Raw genomic sequence first — 17,351 nt, 5'->3', positions numbered from 1 at the left:
GTTCACCTACAATCAAAGAGCATCCTGAACTCCACCAATGACAGAATTGGGGCAAACTTCCCACACAGAACCCCCGTGACCAATAGAAAATACTTAAGGCCATCCAGTCCAACTCCCTTCATCAGGGCAAGGAAACGTAATCAAAGCCCTCCTGACAAAGAGCCATCCAGCCATAGATAGAGATAGATAGATATGATTCCCAACACACACATATATAGTATTACAGATTTGAAAGGGGTCCCTAAAGAAGGACAATTATATGTTGTACTAGCTGTCCCCTGCCAATTGTTGCTGTGGCCCAGTCTGTTGATCTGGAAAATAAAATAATGCGAAAGTGTTGATTTCTAACAGATGTGATTTCTTTATGCTTGTGGGTAAAAGTATTTCTTGCTGTTTCTTTGTCAGTGTTGATGTGGAGAGTGTCTGGTTTGCCCACACTGGAACATGCAACATACTATTGTCCTTCTTTAAGGGTCCCTTTCAAGTCTATGATACTATATCTCTCTGTGTGTGAATCATATCTATCTATCTATGGCTTGATGGCTCTTTGTCAGGTGGACTTTGATTACGTTTTCTTGCCCTGATGAAGGGAGTTGGATTGGATGGCCTTAAGTATTTTCTGTTGGTCATGGGCATTCTGTGTGGGAAGTTTGCCCCAATTCTGTCATTGGTGGTGTTCAGAAGGCTCTTTGATTGTAGGTGAACTATAAATCCCTGTAACTACAAGTCCCAAATGTCAAGTTCTATTTTCCCCAAACTCCATCTGTGTTCATATTTGGGCATATGGAATATTCATGCCAAGTTTGGTCCAGATCCATCATGGTTTGAGTCCACAGTGCTCTCTGGGTGTAGGTGAACTACAACTCCCAAACTCAAGGTCAATGCCCACCAAACCCTTCTAGTGTTTTCTGTTGGCCAGGGGAGTCCTGTGTGCAACGTTTGGTTCAATTCCATCATTGATGGAGTTCAGAATGCTCTTTGATTGTAGGTGAACTATAAATCCCAGCAACTACAACTCCCAAATGACAAAATCATAATTTTTTGAGTGATGGTCACTCCTTGTTGCCAAATTTGGTGTGATTTTGTTGCCAAATTTGGTGTGATTTTGTTGCCAAATTTGGTGTGATTCCGTTCATTGGTTCTTTTGTTTTTAAGGTACTCATTACGCACAGAGCATTTTTATATATATAGATGTTCCAGAGTAGGCAAACCAGACACTCTCCACATCAACACTGACAAAGAAACAGCAAGAAATACTGTTTACCCACAAGCAGAAAGAGATTACATATATTAGAAACCAACACTTTCTCGTTACTTTATATTCCAGATCACCAGACTGGGCCACAGCAATGTGTGGCAGGGGACGGCTAGTGTGTGTGTGTGTGTGTGTGTGTGTGTGTGTGTGTATGTATGTATATATGCCTGCCTTGGACACTAGACTCCTATGGATGCAGCCCAGAATTGCATTGGCCTTTTCCACTGTTGCTTTGCTCACTGCCCTTCCTTTCCTTTCTTCCCTTCTGCATGGCAGATACATGAAATACCTCTATCCCTACGAATGTGACAAGCGGGCTCTCAGCTCTCCGGGTGAACTCCAGGCCGCCATCGACAGCAACCGGAGGGAGGGCCGGCGGCAGACCTTTGGGACGGCGCTCTTCAGCTACTCTCCGGTGGGCACCCCGGGGACCCTCTTATCACCCCCCAAAATCCCCATGCCCTCCCTCACCATCTCCGCCCACAACTGCAACCAGATCGGACAAGTCCACGCCATCAAGAAAGGTGAGGAGACTTACCTGGGGACTTGAGGTCAGGGAGATGCATGCTTCGCATTGGGGAAAATGTCATGCTCTGTTCGACCATCTGAATATTAGGAAGAACTTCCTGACTGTGAGAGCCGTTCAGCAGTGGAACTCTCTGCCCCGGAGGGAGTGTGGTGGAGGCTCATTCTTTGGAAGCTTTTAAGCAGAGGCTGGATGGCCATCTGTCAGGGGTGATTTGAATGCAACATTCCTGCTTCTTGGCAGGGGGTTGGACTGGATGGCCCATGAGGTCTCTTCCAACTCTTTGATTCTATGATTCTATGATTCTATGATTCTATGACCATGTGCAGAGTGCAAGGAAGTCTCTAAATTCTCTTAAGTGCCCAGGAGCTTCCTGAAGGAACAGCAAACACAGCAGAGAGCCAAGCTGGAATGTATCCAGAGGAGGGCGACTAAAATGATCAAGGGTCTGGAGAACAAGCCCTATGAGGAGCGGCTTAGGGAACTTGGCATGTTTAGCCCGAAGAAGAGAAGGCTGAGAGGAGATATGATAGCCATGTATAAATATGTGAGAGGAAGCCACAGGGAGGAGGAGGGAGCAAGCTTGTTTTCTGCTTCCTTGGAGACTAGGACGCAAGGGAACAATGGTTTCAAACTCCAAGAGAGGAGATTCCATCTGAACATGAGGAAGAACTTCCTGATTGTGAGAGCCGTTCAGCAGTGGAACTCTCTGCCCCGGAGTGTGGTGGAGGCTCCTTCTTTGGAAGCTTTTAAGCAGAGGCTGGATGGCCATTTGTCAGGGGTGATTTGAATGCAATATTCCTGCTTCTTGGCAGAATGGGGTTGGACTGGATGGCCCATGAGGTCTCTTCCAACTCTTTGATTCTAGGATTCTATGATTCTAAGGTTCGTTCCACATTAAGAAGGCTCTTTATATTAAAGTTTGGCAACACAGACACAAACAGCTATATACAAATATGCACACTCTCCTTCCTCTTCTTTCCACAGCAAGTTTTGTTATGCATATTACTTTTCTCCATTATGCAGGACCATCAGCCAGTACAAATCTATGAAGACAGGAGCTGTCTTCATAGACTTGTCAGCAGCCTATGATACTGTGAACCACCGCCTCCTCCTGAGAAAAATGTATAATATCACAAAGGACGACCATCTCACCCGCCTCAGATGAAACCTGCTACAAAACAGGAGCTTTTTTGTTGAGTTCCAGGGCCAGAGAAGCAGATGGCGGAAACAGAAGAACGGCCTGCCTCAGGGGAGCGTGCTTGCTCCATCCATGTTCAACATCTACACAAATGACCAGCCACTGCCAGAAGGGACAGAGAGTTTCATCTATGCTGATGATCGTGCCATTACTGCTCAAGCAGGGAGCTTTAAGATGGTAGAACAGAAGCTCTCCGAAGCTGTAGGTGCTCTTACTGCCTACTACAGGGAAAACCAACTGATCCCTAATCCATCTAAAACACAGACATGCGCCTTTCACCTTAAGAACAGACAAGCATCCCGAGCTCTGAGGATTATTACCTGGGAAGGAATCCCACTGGAGCATTGCAGCACACCCACATACCTGGGAGTCACTTTGGACCGTGCTCTGACCTACAAGAAGCACTGCCTGAATGCCAAGCAAAAAGTGGGCGCTAGAAACAACATCATACGAAAGCTGACTGGCACAACCTGGGGATCACAACCAGACACAGTGAAGACATCTGCCCTTGCGCTATGCTACTCTGCTGCTGAGTATGTATGCCCAGTGTGGAACACATCTCACCACACTAAAACAGTGGATGTGGCTCTTAATGAGACAAGCCGCATTATCACGGGGTGTCTGCGCCCTACACCACTGGAGAAATTACACTGCTTAGCTGGTATTGCACCACCTGACATCCGCCGGGAAGTAGCAGCCAATAGTGAAAGGACCAAGGCAGAGACATCTCCAGCTCATCCCCTGATTGGGTATCAGCCGGCACGTCAATGACTTAAATCAAGACATAGACACTCGCTGGAAGACAGACAGAGACACTCGCTGGAACACCTCAGCAAGCGAGAGTCCAAAAGTGGCAGGCTCAAACCCAGAACCTCAATCCATGGCTGATACCCAATGAGAGACTCCCCCCTGGGCACACAGAAGACTGGGCAACTTGGAAGGTGTTGAACAGACTGCGCTCTGGCACCGCGAGATGCAGAGCCAACCTCAAGAAATGGGGCTACAGGGTGGAATCCACGGCATGCGAGTGCGGAGAAGAGGAAACCACTGACCACCTGCTGCAATGCAACCTGAGCCCAGCCACATGCACAATGGAGGACCTCCTTGCGGCAACACCAGAGGCACTCCAAGGGGCCAGATACTGCTCAAAGGACATTTAATCAACTACCAAGTTTGCAAAATCTGTGGGTTTTTTTAAAAAAAAATCTGTTTGTTTGTTTTGTTCTGTTAGAAATGTAATACAATGGTATGGTTGCTGATGACACAATAAATAAATAGCCAATACTTGGTGTCTGCCCTGCTTTGATACTCACTCATATGAGGCAATGATACATTCGTGGTTTCTTCATTCACAACCTGGTGCAAGCACACACATTACTAGTTGCATCAGATACTTGTTTGTCCTATTAACTCAGAAATTTATCACCTGGATATGCCTTTACATTTTATCAAACCCTAACAGGAAGTGCCCCACCTTCTTTAGATTATAAATCATAGAATTTTCCTTAGCCAGATGTTATGGCTCTGGACTACAACTTCCAGAATCCACAGGCAGTCGGCCAATCAAAAAATTTGGAAACTTTGCAATTGCATCCCACCTGGATGGAAAAGGATCTTTTATTTTCTAGTGTAGGCCTGGGCCAACTTGGGCCTCCCTCCAGATGTTTTGGACTTCAAATCCCACAATTCCTAACAGCCTACTGGCTGTTAGGAATTGTGGGAGTTGAAGTCCAAAACACCTGGAGGGAGGGCCCAAATTAGAATCAAAGAGTTGGAAGAGACGTCATGGGCCATCCAGTTCAACCTCATTCTGCCAAGAAGCAGGAATATTGCATTCAAATCACCCCTGACAGATGGCCATCCAGCCGCTGTTTAAAAGCTTCCAAAGAAGGAGCCTCCACCACACTCCGGGGCAGAGAGTTCCACTGCTGAACGGCTCTCACAATCAGGAAGTTCTTCCTCATGTTCAGATGGAATCTCCTCTCCTGTAGTTTGAATCCATTGCTCCCTTGCGTCCTAGTCTCCATGGAAGCAGAAAACAAGCTTTCTCCCTCCTCCGTGTGGCTTCCTCTCACATATTTATACATGGCTATCATATCTCCTCTCAGCCTTCTCTTCTTCAGGCTAAACATGCCCAGCTCCTTAAGCCGCTCCTCATAGGGCTTGTTCTCCAGACCCTTTATCATTTTAGTCGCTCTCCTCTGGACACATTCCAGCTTGTCAATGTCTCTCTTGAATTGTGGTGCCCAGAATTGGACACAATATTCCAGCTGTGGTCTAACCAAAGTGGAATAGAGGAGTAGCATGACTTCCCTAGATCTAGACACTATGCTCCTATTGATGCAGGCCAAAATCCCATTGGCTTTTTTCGCCGACACATCACATTGTTGGCTTATGTGGCGGCGAAAAAAGCCAATGGGGTTGTGGATCATGAAATCCACAGCAAAACTGCTGAATCCTGGAACCTGTAAGCAATCCATTAACCGTACTTGGAACAACTAGAAAACTTCCGAGGAACAAGGCCACTTGAATCAGGAGACCTGGAAAAGCTTGCACATGAATCTGGAACGATGCCTGGTCTGAAGCTGCATTTAGGCCAGGCATACTTAAGGCCCAGAAATCTATTGCGAGACACGCCTGAAGATTTTGTTTGCATTTCTCTCAATCTGGTTGACCTACGTAAACTTTGTGCTTCACCCCGGTTCTGCCAAATCTGCCCCCGCCTATCCTCATTAGGAGTTTTTTTGTTGAGTTCCAGGGCCAGAGAAGCAGATGGCGGAAACAGAAGAACGGCCTGCCTCAGGGGAGCATGCTTGCTCCATCCATGTTCAACATCTACACAAATGACCAGCCACTGCCAGAAGGGACAGAGAGTTTCATCTATGCTGATGATCGTGCCATTACCACTCAAGCAGGGAGCTTTGAGATGGTTGAAAAGAAGCTCTCCGAAGCTCTAGGTGCTCTTACTGCCTATTACAGAGAAAACCAACTGATCCCTAATCCATCTAAAACACAGACATGCGCCTTTCACCTTAAGAACAGACAAGCATCCTGAGTTCTGAGGATGATTACCTGGGAAGGAATCCCACTGGAGCATTGCAGCGCACCCAAATACCCGGGAGTCACTCTGGACTGTGCTCTGACCTACAAGAAGCACTGCCTGAACATCAAGCAAAAAGTGGGTGCTACAAACAATATCATACAAAAGCTGACTGGCACAACCTGGGGATCACAACCAGACACAGTGAAGACATCTGCCCTTGCGCTGTGCTACTCTGCTGCTGAGTATGCATGCCTAGTGTGGAACACATCTCACCACACTAAAACAGTAGATGTGGCTCTTAATGAGACATGCCGCATTATCACGGGGTGCCTGTGCACTACACCCCTGGAGAAATTACACTGCTTAGCTGGTATTGCACCACCTGACATCTGCCGGGAAGAAGCAGCCAATAGTGAAAGGACCAAGGCAGAGACATCTCCAGCTCATCCCCTGTTTGGGTATCAGCCAGCACGTCAACAACTTAAATCAAGACATAGACACTCGCTGGAAGACAGACAGAGACACTCGCTGGAACACCTCAGCAAGCGAGAGTCCAAAAGTGGCAGGCTCAAACCCAGCACCTCAATCCATGGCTGATACCCAATGAGAGACTCCCCCCTGGGCACACAGAAAACTGGGCGACTTGGAAGGCGCTGAACAGACTGCGCTCTGGCACCGCGAGATGCAGAGCCAACCTCAAGAAATGGGGCTACAGGGTGGAATCCACGGCATGCGAGTGCGGAGAAGAGCAAACCACTGACCACCTGCTGCACTGCACTCTGAGCCCTGCCCATGCACAATGGAGGACCTCCTTGCGGCAACACCAGAGGCACTCCAAGTGGCCAGATACTGCTCAAAGGATATTTAATCAACTACCAAGTTTGCAAAATCTGTGGGTTTTTTTTTAAAAGCTGTTTGTTTGTTTTGTTCTGTTAGAAATGTAATACAATGGTATGGTTGCTGATGGCACGATAAATAAATAGCCAGTACTTGGTGTCTGCCCTGCTTTGATACTCACTCATATGAGGCAATAATACATTTGCGGTTTCTTCATTCACAACCTGTTGCAAGCACACACATTACTAGTTGCATCAGATACTTGTTTGTCCTACTACTAATTTATCACCAGGATATGCCTTTACATTTTATCAAATCTTAACAGGAAATGCCCCACCTTCTTTAGACTATAAATCATAGAATTTTCCTTAGCCAGATGTTATGGCTTTGGACTACAACTTCCAGAATCCACAGGCAGTCGGCCAATCAAAGAGTTTGGGAACTTTGCAATTGCATCCCACCTGGACAGAAAAGTATCTTTTATTTTCTAGTGTAGGCCTGCGCCAACTTGGGGCTCCCTCCAGATGTTTTGGTAGTGCTTCTTGTAGGTCAGGGCATGGTCCAGAGTGACTCCCAGGGATTTGGGTGCGCTGCAATGCTCCAGTGGGATTCCTTCCCAGGTGATCTCAGCCAGCTAACAAAGGATTTGACCTTGATGGGGCCGGTGGTGTTGCAACCCAGAGCAGGAAACTGGACCCTCAGACAACAATCCACCACACTTGACTTCAGGAAAACAATCCTTTTTTATTGATGAAAGATGAATACAAAATAGAAGAAATATGCAAAGGTAAAAAGTCACAGTAAAAATCAGGAACAAGAAATGTCCACAAACAAGATCATGAAATCCACAGCAAAACTGCTGAATCCTGGAACCTGTTAGCAATCCATTAACTGTACTTGGAACAACTAGAAAACCTCCGAGGAACAAGGCCACTTGAATCAGGAGACCTGGAAAAGCTTGCACATGAATCTGGAACGATGCCTGGTCTGAAGCTGCATTTAGGCCAGGCATACTTAAGGCCCAGAAATCTATTGCGAGACACGCCTGAAGATTTTGTTTGCATTTCTCTCAATCTGGTTGACCTACGTAAACTTTGTGCTTCACCCCGGTTCTGCCAAATCTGCCCCCGCCTATCCTCATTAGGGAGACCAGGTGTCAGATTCTCTGGCGAACTAAGACTGGGAGGAAAAGGGAGTGAAACGTCTCCGCTCGGCTCGGAATGCATGCTCTCATGGGAATTCTGACTTTCACTTTCCAAGGCTGTAGGATTTTCACTACTCAAACCATCATCATCTAAATTGGCCTCAGAATTCACATTGACATCTACATTGGCATCAGGAAATACAATCAGAGAATCAGGTTCAGGTTCACACTTAGGCTGAACCCCAACAGGTGGTTTAGATAGAGCTGATCGCTCTATTGAAAGTGCGAAGGAGTGTCAGGATCACCGGGAGGCGAGAGAGATAGGCCCGAGGCCATAGGAACGCCTTCATGTTGGCCCAAGAGTATTAAACAGGCTGTTTAAATGTGCCTCAGTGTCAGAGCAACTTCCCGCTTCAACCAAGAGACTTTGGATTTATCTTGTAGCTTTCATTCTCATGTTTCAGGACTTTGTCATGTTCTCATGGGACTTTGCCTTGCCTGTGTCTTCATGGATCTTGTTTGCCTATGTTACCTTGGATTGATCTTTTAAACTATACTTTTGCTTTTAAAACTTATCTTTTCTTTTAATAAAACTATGCTGTTGCACGCTGGGCCTGTGCATAAGACTGTAGACAGGACATAAATTCTGTGTGCCCAACGGGACGCCGGGGCTGCCTCAGATTAAAGGCCTTTGGATTTCCTTAAAACAGAGTCTTTAGATTGCGTAAAGGTTCAACAAAGTTCTTTATTAATGAAAACAAACAGGTACTTTAAGGCTTTCTTAACAGTCTATTAGCTCCTCTCAATCTTGTCCACAGGGAACAGGCACTATCTTCATAAACTGTAACTAATGGGGAAATCCTTAACTTCTAATCTGGGCAGTCTGTCTTTGCCTCTGATGGCGTGGAGCCCCTGCACCCGGTACCAACTGCTTCTGGCTTCCGCGAGTGACCCTTACCAAACAGAGCTTTGTAGACTTCCAGGGAAAAGGGAGTTCAGGTTTCAGTGATGGCTGACTGAAGTCCCTCAGTGAAGGAGCTGTAAGGCTGTATATCTTCTGGCCAAGCTGTGGGCTGTATATCTCCCCGGCCAAGCCATAGAAGACGAAGCTTTCTACAGGAGCTCTTGGTATTATGTCCTGCATGAAAGGCTTCTCTGTGTGGACTGAACCCAAAATGGCTCCTATTCCCTCCAAAACCCAAAAAGGAGGCGGGACCAGGGAACCTAACTATAATTGACAGGTGGCTTGCCCTATGATTGCAGCCAAAAGAAGCCACCTATCTGCAAAGTCCCTGAAACTTAGGACTACAACAAACATTCAATGCAAAGCAAACAAAATTGGAGCTCCTGCTACAGCTGTACCTGCACAAAAACTAGAAAAGACTACTGCTGGTGTGTTCTTTGGTGTCATAATCAAGGTGGTTCTACTCTGAGGTGCGACACCTATAATGGCATCTCCTTCCTCTGTCTCTTGGCTACCCTCTATCCTTCCATCTTTCTTTCACAGAGGACAGCATCCTTTCAGCAGCGGTGCCCAGTCGCCTGGCCATCCCCGTCTCCCTGTCCGGGCACCACTTGGTGGCGGCGCAAGCGGCGGCATCACAGGCGGTTGCGCTGGAGCAGCTGCGAGAGAAGCTGGAGACGGGGGAGCCGCCAGAGAAGAAGATGGCGCTGGTGGCCGAGGAGCAGCAGCGGCTGGTGCAGCACGCCCTCCAGCAGAACCTCCTGGCCATGGCCTCCCAGTTCCCAGTCAACATCAAGATCAACAACCGTGGCGGTGAGTCCCCTTGGAAGGGTTTAGGAGGTGTCTACATTGCATTCATTGCACCCATTTTGATATCTCTTTCATGCTCCTGGGGAATGCTGGGGTTTGTAGTTGGGCGGTGGCAAAGATCTGGCATGGTGTCTAGTTTGAACATTGGGCTATGACTCTGAAGACTCTGAATTCTGACTTCCATCACATTATTTATATACAAATATTCCAAAATCTAAGAAAAGAAAGCCAAAATGTGAAACTTTTCTGGTTCCAAACATTTTGTATAACACTATGCAACACATTTTTTGTTCCTGGGTTATAAATGTCATTCCCTAATTGCTTCTGTCATAAAAACATGGGAAAAGTGTATTAAACTGTGTTGTCGAAGGCTTTCATGGCTGGAATCACTGGGTTGCTGTGAGTTTTTCAGGCTGTATGGCCCTGTTCTGATAGCATTCTCTCCTGACGTTTCGCCCGCATCTGTGGCTAATGGCATCTTCAGAGATTCTGTTGGTAGTGAAGCAAGAGTGTGTGTGTGTGTGTGTGTGTGTATATATATATATGCTCTGTGCGTAATGAGTACCTTAAAAACAAAAGAACCAATGAACGAAATCACACCAAATCTGGCAAGAAAATGTCTCACAACACAAAGAGTGAGTGACCATCACTCAAAAAATTATGGTTTTGTCATTTGGGAGTTGTAGTTGCTGGGATTTATAGTTCACCTACAATCAAAGAGTATTCTGAACCCCACCAATGATGGAATTGAACCAAACTTTGCACACAGAACTCCCCTGACCAACGGAAAATACTTTTTCTTTCCCTTCCTATTTATCTTCTTCTTTCTTCCATCTCTACCCCACTTGCTTCATTTCCAACAGACCTCTGAAGATGCTATTAGCCACAGATGCAGACAAAACGTAAGGAAAGGATGCTGCTGGAACATAGCCGCACAGCCCCAGAAAACTCATAGCAATGCAATAACTCCAGCCATGAAAGCCTTGAACAACAGCTTTGCTTTAAGCTGGGTAGATCATAGCTGGTAATACAAGGGTTGAATGAAAAGTAATGCCTCCACCTTCATAACTCCTCAACAGGTGGCAGTACTGGTATGCGGTAGGTACTGGCTTGTTCAGTAGGCTCTCCTCTACAGTTCCATTTTGTCGGGAAGCCTTCGCATTGAATAGTTTTGTTGTTAAAGTGCGAAGTATGGAACCCTGCACAGACGGTCAGTCAATGCGACTTAAGCAACAGGCAGTCATTGAATTCTTGGCAGCAGAAGGTGTCACCCCAAAGGAGATTCATCAGAGAATGCAAGCTGTTTGTGGTGATTGTGTTGATGTGAGTACTGTGTGACATTGGACGAGTAAGTTTAAAGGTGTTGAGGTGGGAACATCTGACTTGCGTGACAAACAAAGAGTTGGACGTCCTGTGACAGCAACCACCGAGTTTCACAAGCAAAAGGCATCTTCCATACAGTCTAGATTTATGCGTAGCACCATCTGACTTCCATTTATTCCGGATAATGAAAGAATATCTGTAGAGACATCATTATGCTTCTGATGAAGACGTTGAGAGAACTGTGAGACACTGGTTGTGGAAACAGAGTGTCGACTTCTTCTGTGATGGCTTCAGAAAACTTGTTCGTCATTAGCAGAAATGTATCCAATTGTCTGGTGATTATGTGGAAAAGTGAATAGTGGTTGTTAAAGAGCACATTCTAAGGATTATTTCTGCGTTTGATTTATTAAAATATTCCCATCCAAACCCAAGTAACAAAGGTGGAGGCATTACTTTTCATTCAACCCTTGTAGATCTCAAAAAAAAAAGTGCTTGCAGAAGTCTGCTTTGGGTTCCATGTAGGAAAGAAGCAAGCAAGGAAGATATTGTATTGTCGAAGGCTTTCATGGCCGGAATCACTGGGTTGTTGTAGGTTTTTTCGGGCTATATGGCCATGCTCTAGAGGCATTCTTTCCTGACGTTTCACCTGCATCTATGGCAAGTATCCTCAGAGGTAATGACCTCACTACTTCTGAGGATGCTTGCAGGCGAAACGTCAAGAGAAAATGCCTCTAGACCATGGCCATATAGCCCGAAAAAACCTACAACAACCAAGCAAGGTATTAATAAAATCATTTAGTCACAAGCCTCAGTGAGTTGGTGTAACACACACTCCCCTTTGGTCACTGTGAAACTTATTGGGGTGGCTTTGTGACAAACAGTTCAGAGTCAGACAGCAATCCTCTGCTTCACACATCCGTGCAGTGCTGTAGTATGATACAACTCCCCAGCTTAGTGAGTGCCAGCCTGGGGATGAGATGCATTCCTTGCCCTGTTTTCCTGATCCCTTCCTGTCTTTCTCTCTCTCTCTTCTCTCCCCTCCGTCTCCCGCTTTCCAGATGACAGACAGGAAGCCGCATTGAACCTGTCCACCAACGGCATTAGCAGCATCAACATGTCAATAGAAATAAATGGAGTTGTCTACACAGGTAAACAGAAGGCCCCCCTCGCCTCGTGTAATTGCAGGAGGGGAAATCCAATAAGTTATAGCCCTCCGCTCTGCTGCCTTGCGCTATAAAATCCATCGTAATGAAGTAGGGCTTCGCACCTCTTCTGCCCTTCGACAGTGAGACCCTCGGGGACGCCATGTCCGTGGGCCTGGAGACAGGTCCATGGCATCATCACCGGTGGGCCTTTCTCTACTGTATATAGGAGCACTTCCAGCCTGTGCATCCTTGCGGGTGTCATGCGCAGAAACTTGCATTCTCAGATCTCCTCCTTTGCATTGAAAGGGACGGACAACGAGGCAGGTTTCTAGTGCTGAGGGCTGTCAGGGACAAAATGGAGAATGCAGGGATTGGTAAAGTTGCAAAGGATGGTTTCCATGTCAATGAGATGAATGACTTTTCAATAACTTTAAAGCATAGGTTCTTTTTATTGCAATTTCCAGTGTGAGAGGGTACATCAGATTACAGAGAAACATTTAGACATACAGATTCTATGCAACTACATTGGATTCACAATTACATGGCTAAGAAACAAACAAACAAAGGAGAATTGTATCAGTTCGAAACTCCATCTGTATTAGTTGTCCCTACTCAATCGGCCACACTCTCCCGCCCAAGGACATTCCCACTTTTTAGCCCTCTGAGTTCCCTCGATGACTCCCTTTCCTTTATGACATCTGCACATAACCCCCAAGATAACTCACGATCTAGCTCCCCTCCCTTAGAAAGTTGACTAGCCACTGAACTCAATTCCTATGGGGAGGAAGGGGTTCCGGAGGAGATAGGCACCATTCAGGTTGTGTGGGAGGAAATTTGCGGGTCACAAACACATCAGGGAAAAGCGCAACAGAGTTCTTGCAACCCTGGAGAAGGTGGGATGTGGTAGACTCCATGGCAGACCCCCCGGACTTAAGGTCCTGCTGGTAAACGCCAGGTCCATCAATGGAAAGACTGCTGCCATTCAGGACTTGATCCTGGATGGGGGGGGGGGGGTGCGGATCTGGCTTGCACTACCGAGACCTGGTTGGACGAGCTGGGTGGGGTAAATCTCACCTACATGTGCCCACCTGGCTTCGGGGTGCACCAGCAGACTAGGTCTGGGGGGTGGGGAGGAGGGGTTGCAGTAGTCTTTCGGCAGTCCATCGCCGTGGTCAGATGCGCTGTACCGCAATCTTCTGGGTTCAAGTGTGTTCACCTGAGGGTGGGGAACCGTGATAGTTTGGGGATTCTGCTGGTGTACCGCCCACCCCGCTTCTCAGCAGTTTCCCTGCCTGAGCTAGCAGATGTGGTCTCCCAGTGCTTAATTGTGCTGGGAGACTTTAACATACATGCAGAGACCTCTTTAACAGGAGCGGCTCAGACTTCATGGTCGCCATGACGACCATGGGGCTTTCACAAGTTATATCTGGACCCATCCATCAGGCTGGACATACACTCGACCTAGTTTTTGTTGCGGACAGCAGAACAGTCAGAGTGGAAGAGCAAAATATTCTTCCATTGTCATGGTCTGACCAACTCTATAATTTGATCTTTTTTAAACCTCTCCAAGTCATTCTTGATTAACTGTTTGGTTTCTACTCCTTTTTGTTGCTATCCTTTGGGACCCACATTTAGACAACTTCTGCTCCGACCACAGCAGAACCATAGTAAAGATGGCCATCAAGAGTGCTTTGGTGGTGTTTTCTTGTACGATTGAATGGGGTTGGGCTGGATAGTCCCCAGGGGTCTCTTTCATTATTGCGCCCCTCAGTCCAGACACTGAACTCCTGTTGATGTGCCAAGAATGGCGTGACTGTAACCGTGGTCTCCTTCTTCCTTTTCAGGTGTGCTGTTTGCCCGAAGGTCTTGCCTCCCCAGCAGTGCCACTGGCCCCCACAGCCACATCAGCCCCGTGACGCCACAGAGCCAGCGTGGCCACACTCCGTCCAGCACCTCACCCTGAGGCAGCAGTGGGGCCACCAGGAGCCCCCCGACCCTTGCGCCCCTTGACCTGTGGCCAGCTTCCTCAGGGCAGCACTCCTCCTGCTCACCTGAGCCAAAGCCCAAGAAGGATGAGGGGCATTCAAGGGGACCTTGGGTGGAGGGAGAAAAACACTGGAGTGGGTCTGGAGGCGAAGGTCTCAATCTTAGCCTAGGTTCCAGTGGCTTCTCCTTCCTTGCGTCTTGTGGCTGAGGTTGCCCTTTGGATCTCACTTAAGGAAAAGGTGGGGTCTCAATCTTAGGCTGGGTTGGGCCTTGGTTCCTGCAGCTTCCCCTTCATTTGGGCTCAACTGGGACCGTCAAGAAGACCCAAGGGCACTTCTGTTCAGTTGGGTACACAGGTGAGGTGTGTACCCTTCCCTCTCCTTTGTCTCATACAACACATTTTGGCACCAGGATGGACCTCGGCCTCCTCAATGCACACCCTTATCTCCTACCTCTGTGCTGTCCTTTCTTTGGCACCTACAATCCCCAGACTTTGGGATTCTGCTGTTGCTCCTGGATGTCAATGACCAATCCTAGTTTGGGGCTTCTCTCTGTGTGTATCCAAAGTCAAACTATACTTTCTCCACAGATAATAAAATGGGCAGAAGAAGCAGCTGGGGGAGAATGAATGTTGGACACTGAATGCTGGGAGTGGGGCTGAGGATAAGAACCGAGAAGGGGCTTATCTTATGAGGATGGACCCATGGGGACCAAAGAAATGCTAGACCAAAGCAAGAGGGAGGTTTTGTGGGCTGCTTCTCGGCCTTCCTTCCATGAAACGGAGCGTACGTTCCCCACTGCCATGGCTCCTTTGCCATGTCCTTGCCCTCTCCTGTCTCCTTCTCCTTCCCCCCAATTCAGATACCTCACACTCACAATGGGAAGGGGGCGACCCATCAGGGAACCAAACGCACAATCCATGACCTCAGTGCACTTTTCACACTTGGGATTGGGATTGGGAAGGGAAGCAGGTGGGCCTCCGAAGAGCAGCAACCAGAAGTTCACCTCCTTTCAAATGGTTGGGTTTTTGGGGTGGGGTCTGGGTTGGGGGGGGCCCTTTTGTGCGAGTGCAAAAGTGTAAATGTACCAAAGAAAGGACTGATTTCATCTACCTCATGTTCTTTATGACGTGCCAATGGGTGGGGTGGGATGTGAGGGTGCTGGGTTCTCCAAACGGCACCTGCGGGTGGAAGCAAACAGAGGTAAAGCTAACGTTTGGACGCTTTACGGACACAGCGGGTTGGTTTCCTTTGTTGATATCGCCCCGGAGGAAACTCCAAACACAAATGTAAAGATGAACGTTCTAACGTTGAAAGGCCCCAGCTCTCCATTCCTGCCTCTGCTCCTCCTTCCTCGACAATTGGAACACAATCATGCGCTGGACCTCAGAAATGCTCTTTTCTTTCCCTGCCGCCTCTTGCGTTGGATGTGGATGCACTGCCGTTGCCACGGGGGCCATAGATGGGCAGCAACCTGTGCATTGCTGGCAAATCCAGCTTTTGGAGACCCCTCTCTCTGCAGAAATGAATGTGGCGCAAGGCATCAGTCCTTTCGGAAGATCCACATGCAAACTTGGAGATCCTGGTTCAGGGTTTGGGTGCTAAAGCCGGTCGGACAGTTTTAAGCTCTTGGACCGAGGATCGGACCCGGTTTGGGCACTTGGTTTTCCTGGAGGGACTGGGAGGGAAGCGGTTGACCATCTTGTGTCTGTCTCTCTCTTTTGTATCTTGTGTCTTTCTCCTTCCTTGTGCTTGGCAGGTAGTGCTAGAACTCCCTTTCGCAGTGTTCGTAATGCTTCCCCGCCGGCCTTTGTCCCCTTCTCGTTCTCTTGTTCTCTCTCCCTTTTTCCTTGTATGTTTTGGAGTCAGTCCAGCAGACCTGGATTGTGGTGCTCAGGGGAATGAATGCAAGTGTCACTTGAGATAAAAAGGAAAACAAATAAAAGTGGAAATACATTTTAAAAGAGACTTTGGGCAAAAGAGACTTTTCTTTCCTGAGTTAAGCAAACTACAAATGTTTCTGGTCCCGGGATTCCTGGTGTGGTGGTGTTGCAACTCAGAGTAGGCTTGCTTCTAAACACCACCACACAAGAGCTGTAGTTTTATAGTGTATTGAGGAAAAAATCCAAGTCAAAATAAAGAATAAGCATTGCAAAGTCCCAGAGATTAAGATTGAATGAAAAATACAGTTCCAAAGATCTTCAGGTAAAAGCAGGAGACATAATCCTATTGGCAAAGTTCAAACCAGAGTCCCAGGTACAAGCAATGAAACATTTGCCCCAAGAAACACAATGCAAGAAATCCCAAGCGTACTGCTTTCCAGGCTAAGATTATTCCATGAAGCTTCCAGGCTAATAAGCTACATTGAACTGATGCTTTCATAGAGTTTCCAGGAGGCCTAAATACCTTTCTAACATCAAAATATTAGGCTCTCAGCATCATAAAAGCATTGCGATGACCTCGCATCGAGCTAGCCTCCCGTCTGCTTGCCAGACGTGAACTCCGCCTGACCTGGAGATCAAGGCGAGCTTCTTGGGTCAAATCCTTATCTACACTTTCGGTATCATCGTGGGAAGGCACCTGCTCGCTATTCCCGTCATTAAAATTCCTTTTTGGTGAAAACAGCTGGGTTGACACTGCACTGTCTGTGAGAGCCTCGGAAGCAGGCTCAGAGATTTGAGGCACAGACAAAGAGCCAGGAAGCTGAAACCCGACAGGAATCTGAATCCCATCATCCTCATAGTCAGAAACTAGCTCAACCACAACAGGTGGGCCTTTGGATATCCAATGGGGTGTTGCACTCCAGACCAGGAAAAAGCCCTCTGACTTTAAACACCACAAAGTTGAGTAGGAAAACAATCCTTTTATTGAAGATAATTCAAAAGCAGAAAAGTAAAAAGCACTTTAAAGGAATTGGTAAATCCAATTAGGTAGGAAGATAAGCCAGAACAAAGTAGTCCAAGATAATACATAGTCCATCAAAGTCCATGAAAAACAAAGGCAAAACTTCTCCAATAAAATCCAGGGAAGCAGGGAACATGAATCTAAGGCATGAACATAAAATAATAGAATCCACGAATCAAAACCATGAAACAAGGCACTTTAAGCATGAATCTTT

The 17,351-nt window shown here is 47.2% G+C and overlaps 1 protein-coding gene across 1 annotated transcript in view; it reads left to right on the top strand.

Moving 5' to 3' along the window:
- The window catches only part of ARID3C (AT-rich interaction domain 3C), a 150,028-nt gene extending 133,831 nt beyond the window's left edge, over window positions 1-16,197 (top strand). Inside the window, exons 5-8 of the mRNA XM_060761144.2 lie at window positions 1,532-1,779; window positions 9,514-9,783; window positions 12,162-12,251; window positions 14,093-16,197. Of these exons, the coding sequence (XP_060617127.2) occupies window positions 1,532-1,779; window positions 9,514-9,783; window positions 12,162-12,251; window positions 14,093-14,211 (727 nt within the window). The 3' untranslated portion in view covers window positions 14,212-16,197. The remainder of the gene's footprint in view (window positions 1-1,531; window positions 1,780-9,513; window positions 9,784-12,161; window positions 12,252-14,092) is intronic.
- The last annotated feature ends 1,154 nt before the right edge of the window (window positions 16,198-17,351 follow it).

This window comes from Anolis sagrei, chromosome 2 (assembly GCF_037176765.1).
Source record: "Anolis sagrei isolate rAnoSag1 chromosome 2, rAnoSag1.mat, whole genome shotgun sequence".
NCBI classification, from domain to species: domain Eukaryota; kingdom Metazoa; phylum Chordata; class Lepidosauria; order Squamata; family Dactyloidae; genus Anolis; species Anolis sagrei.
The sequence above is the reverse complement of the archived record's forward strand: the minus strand, read 5'-3'. Positions and strand labels throughout refer to the sequence as shown.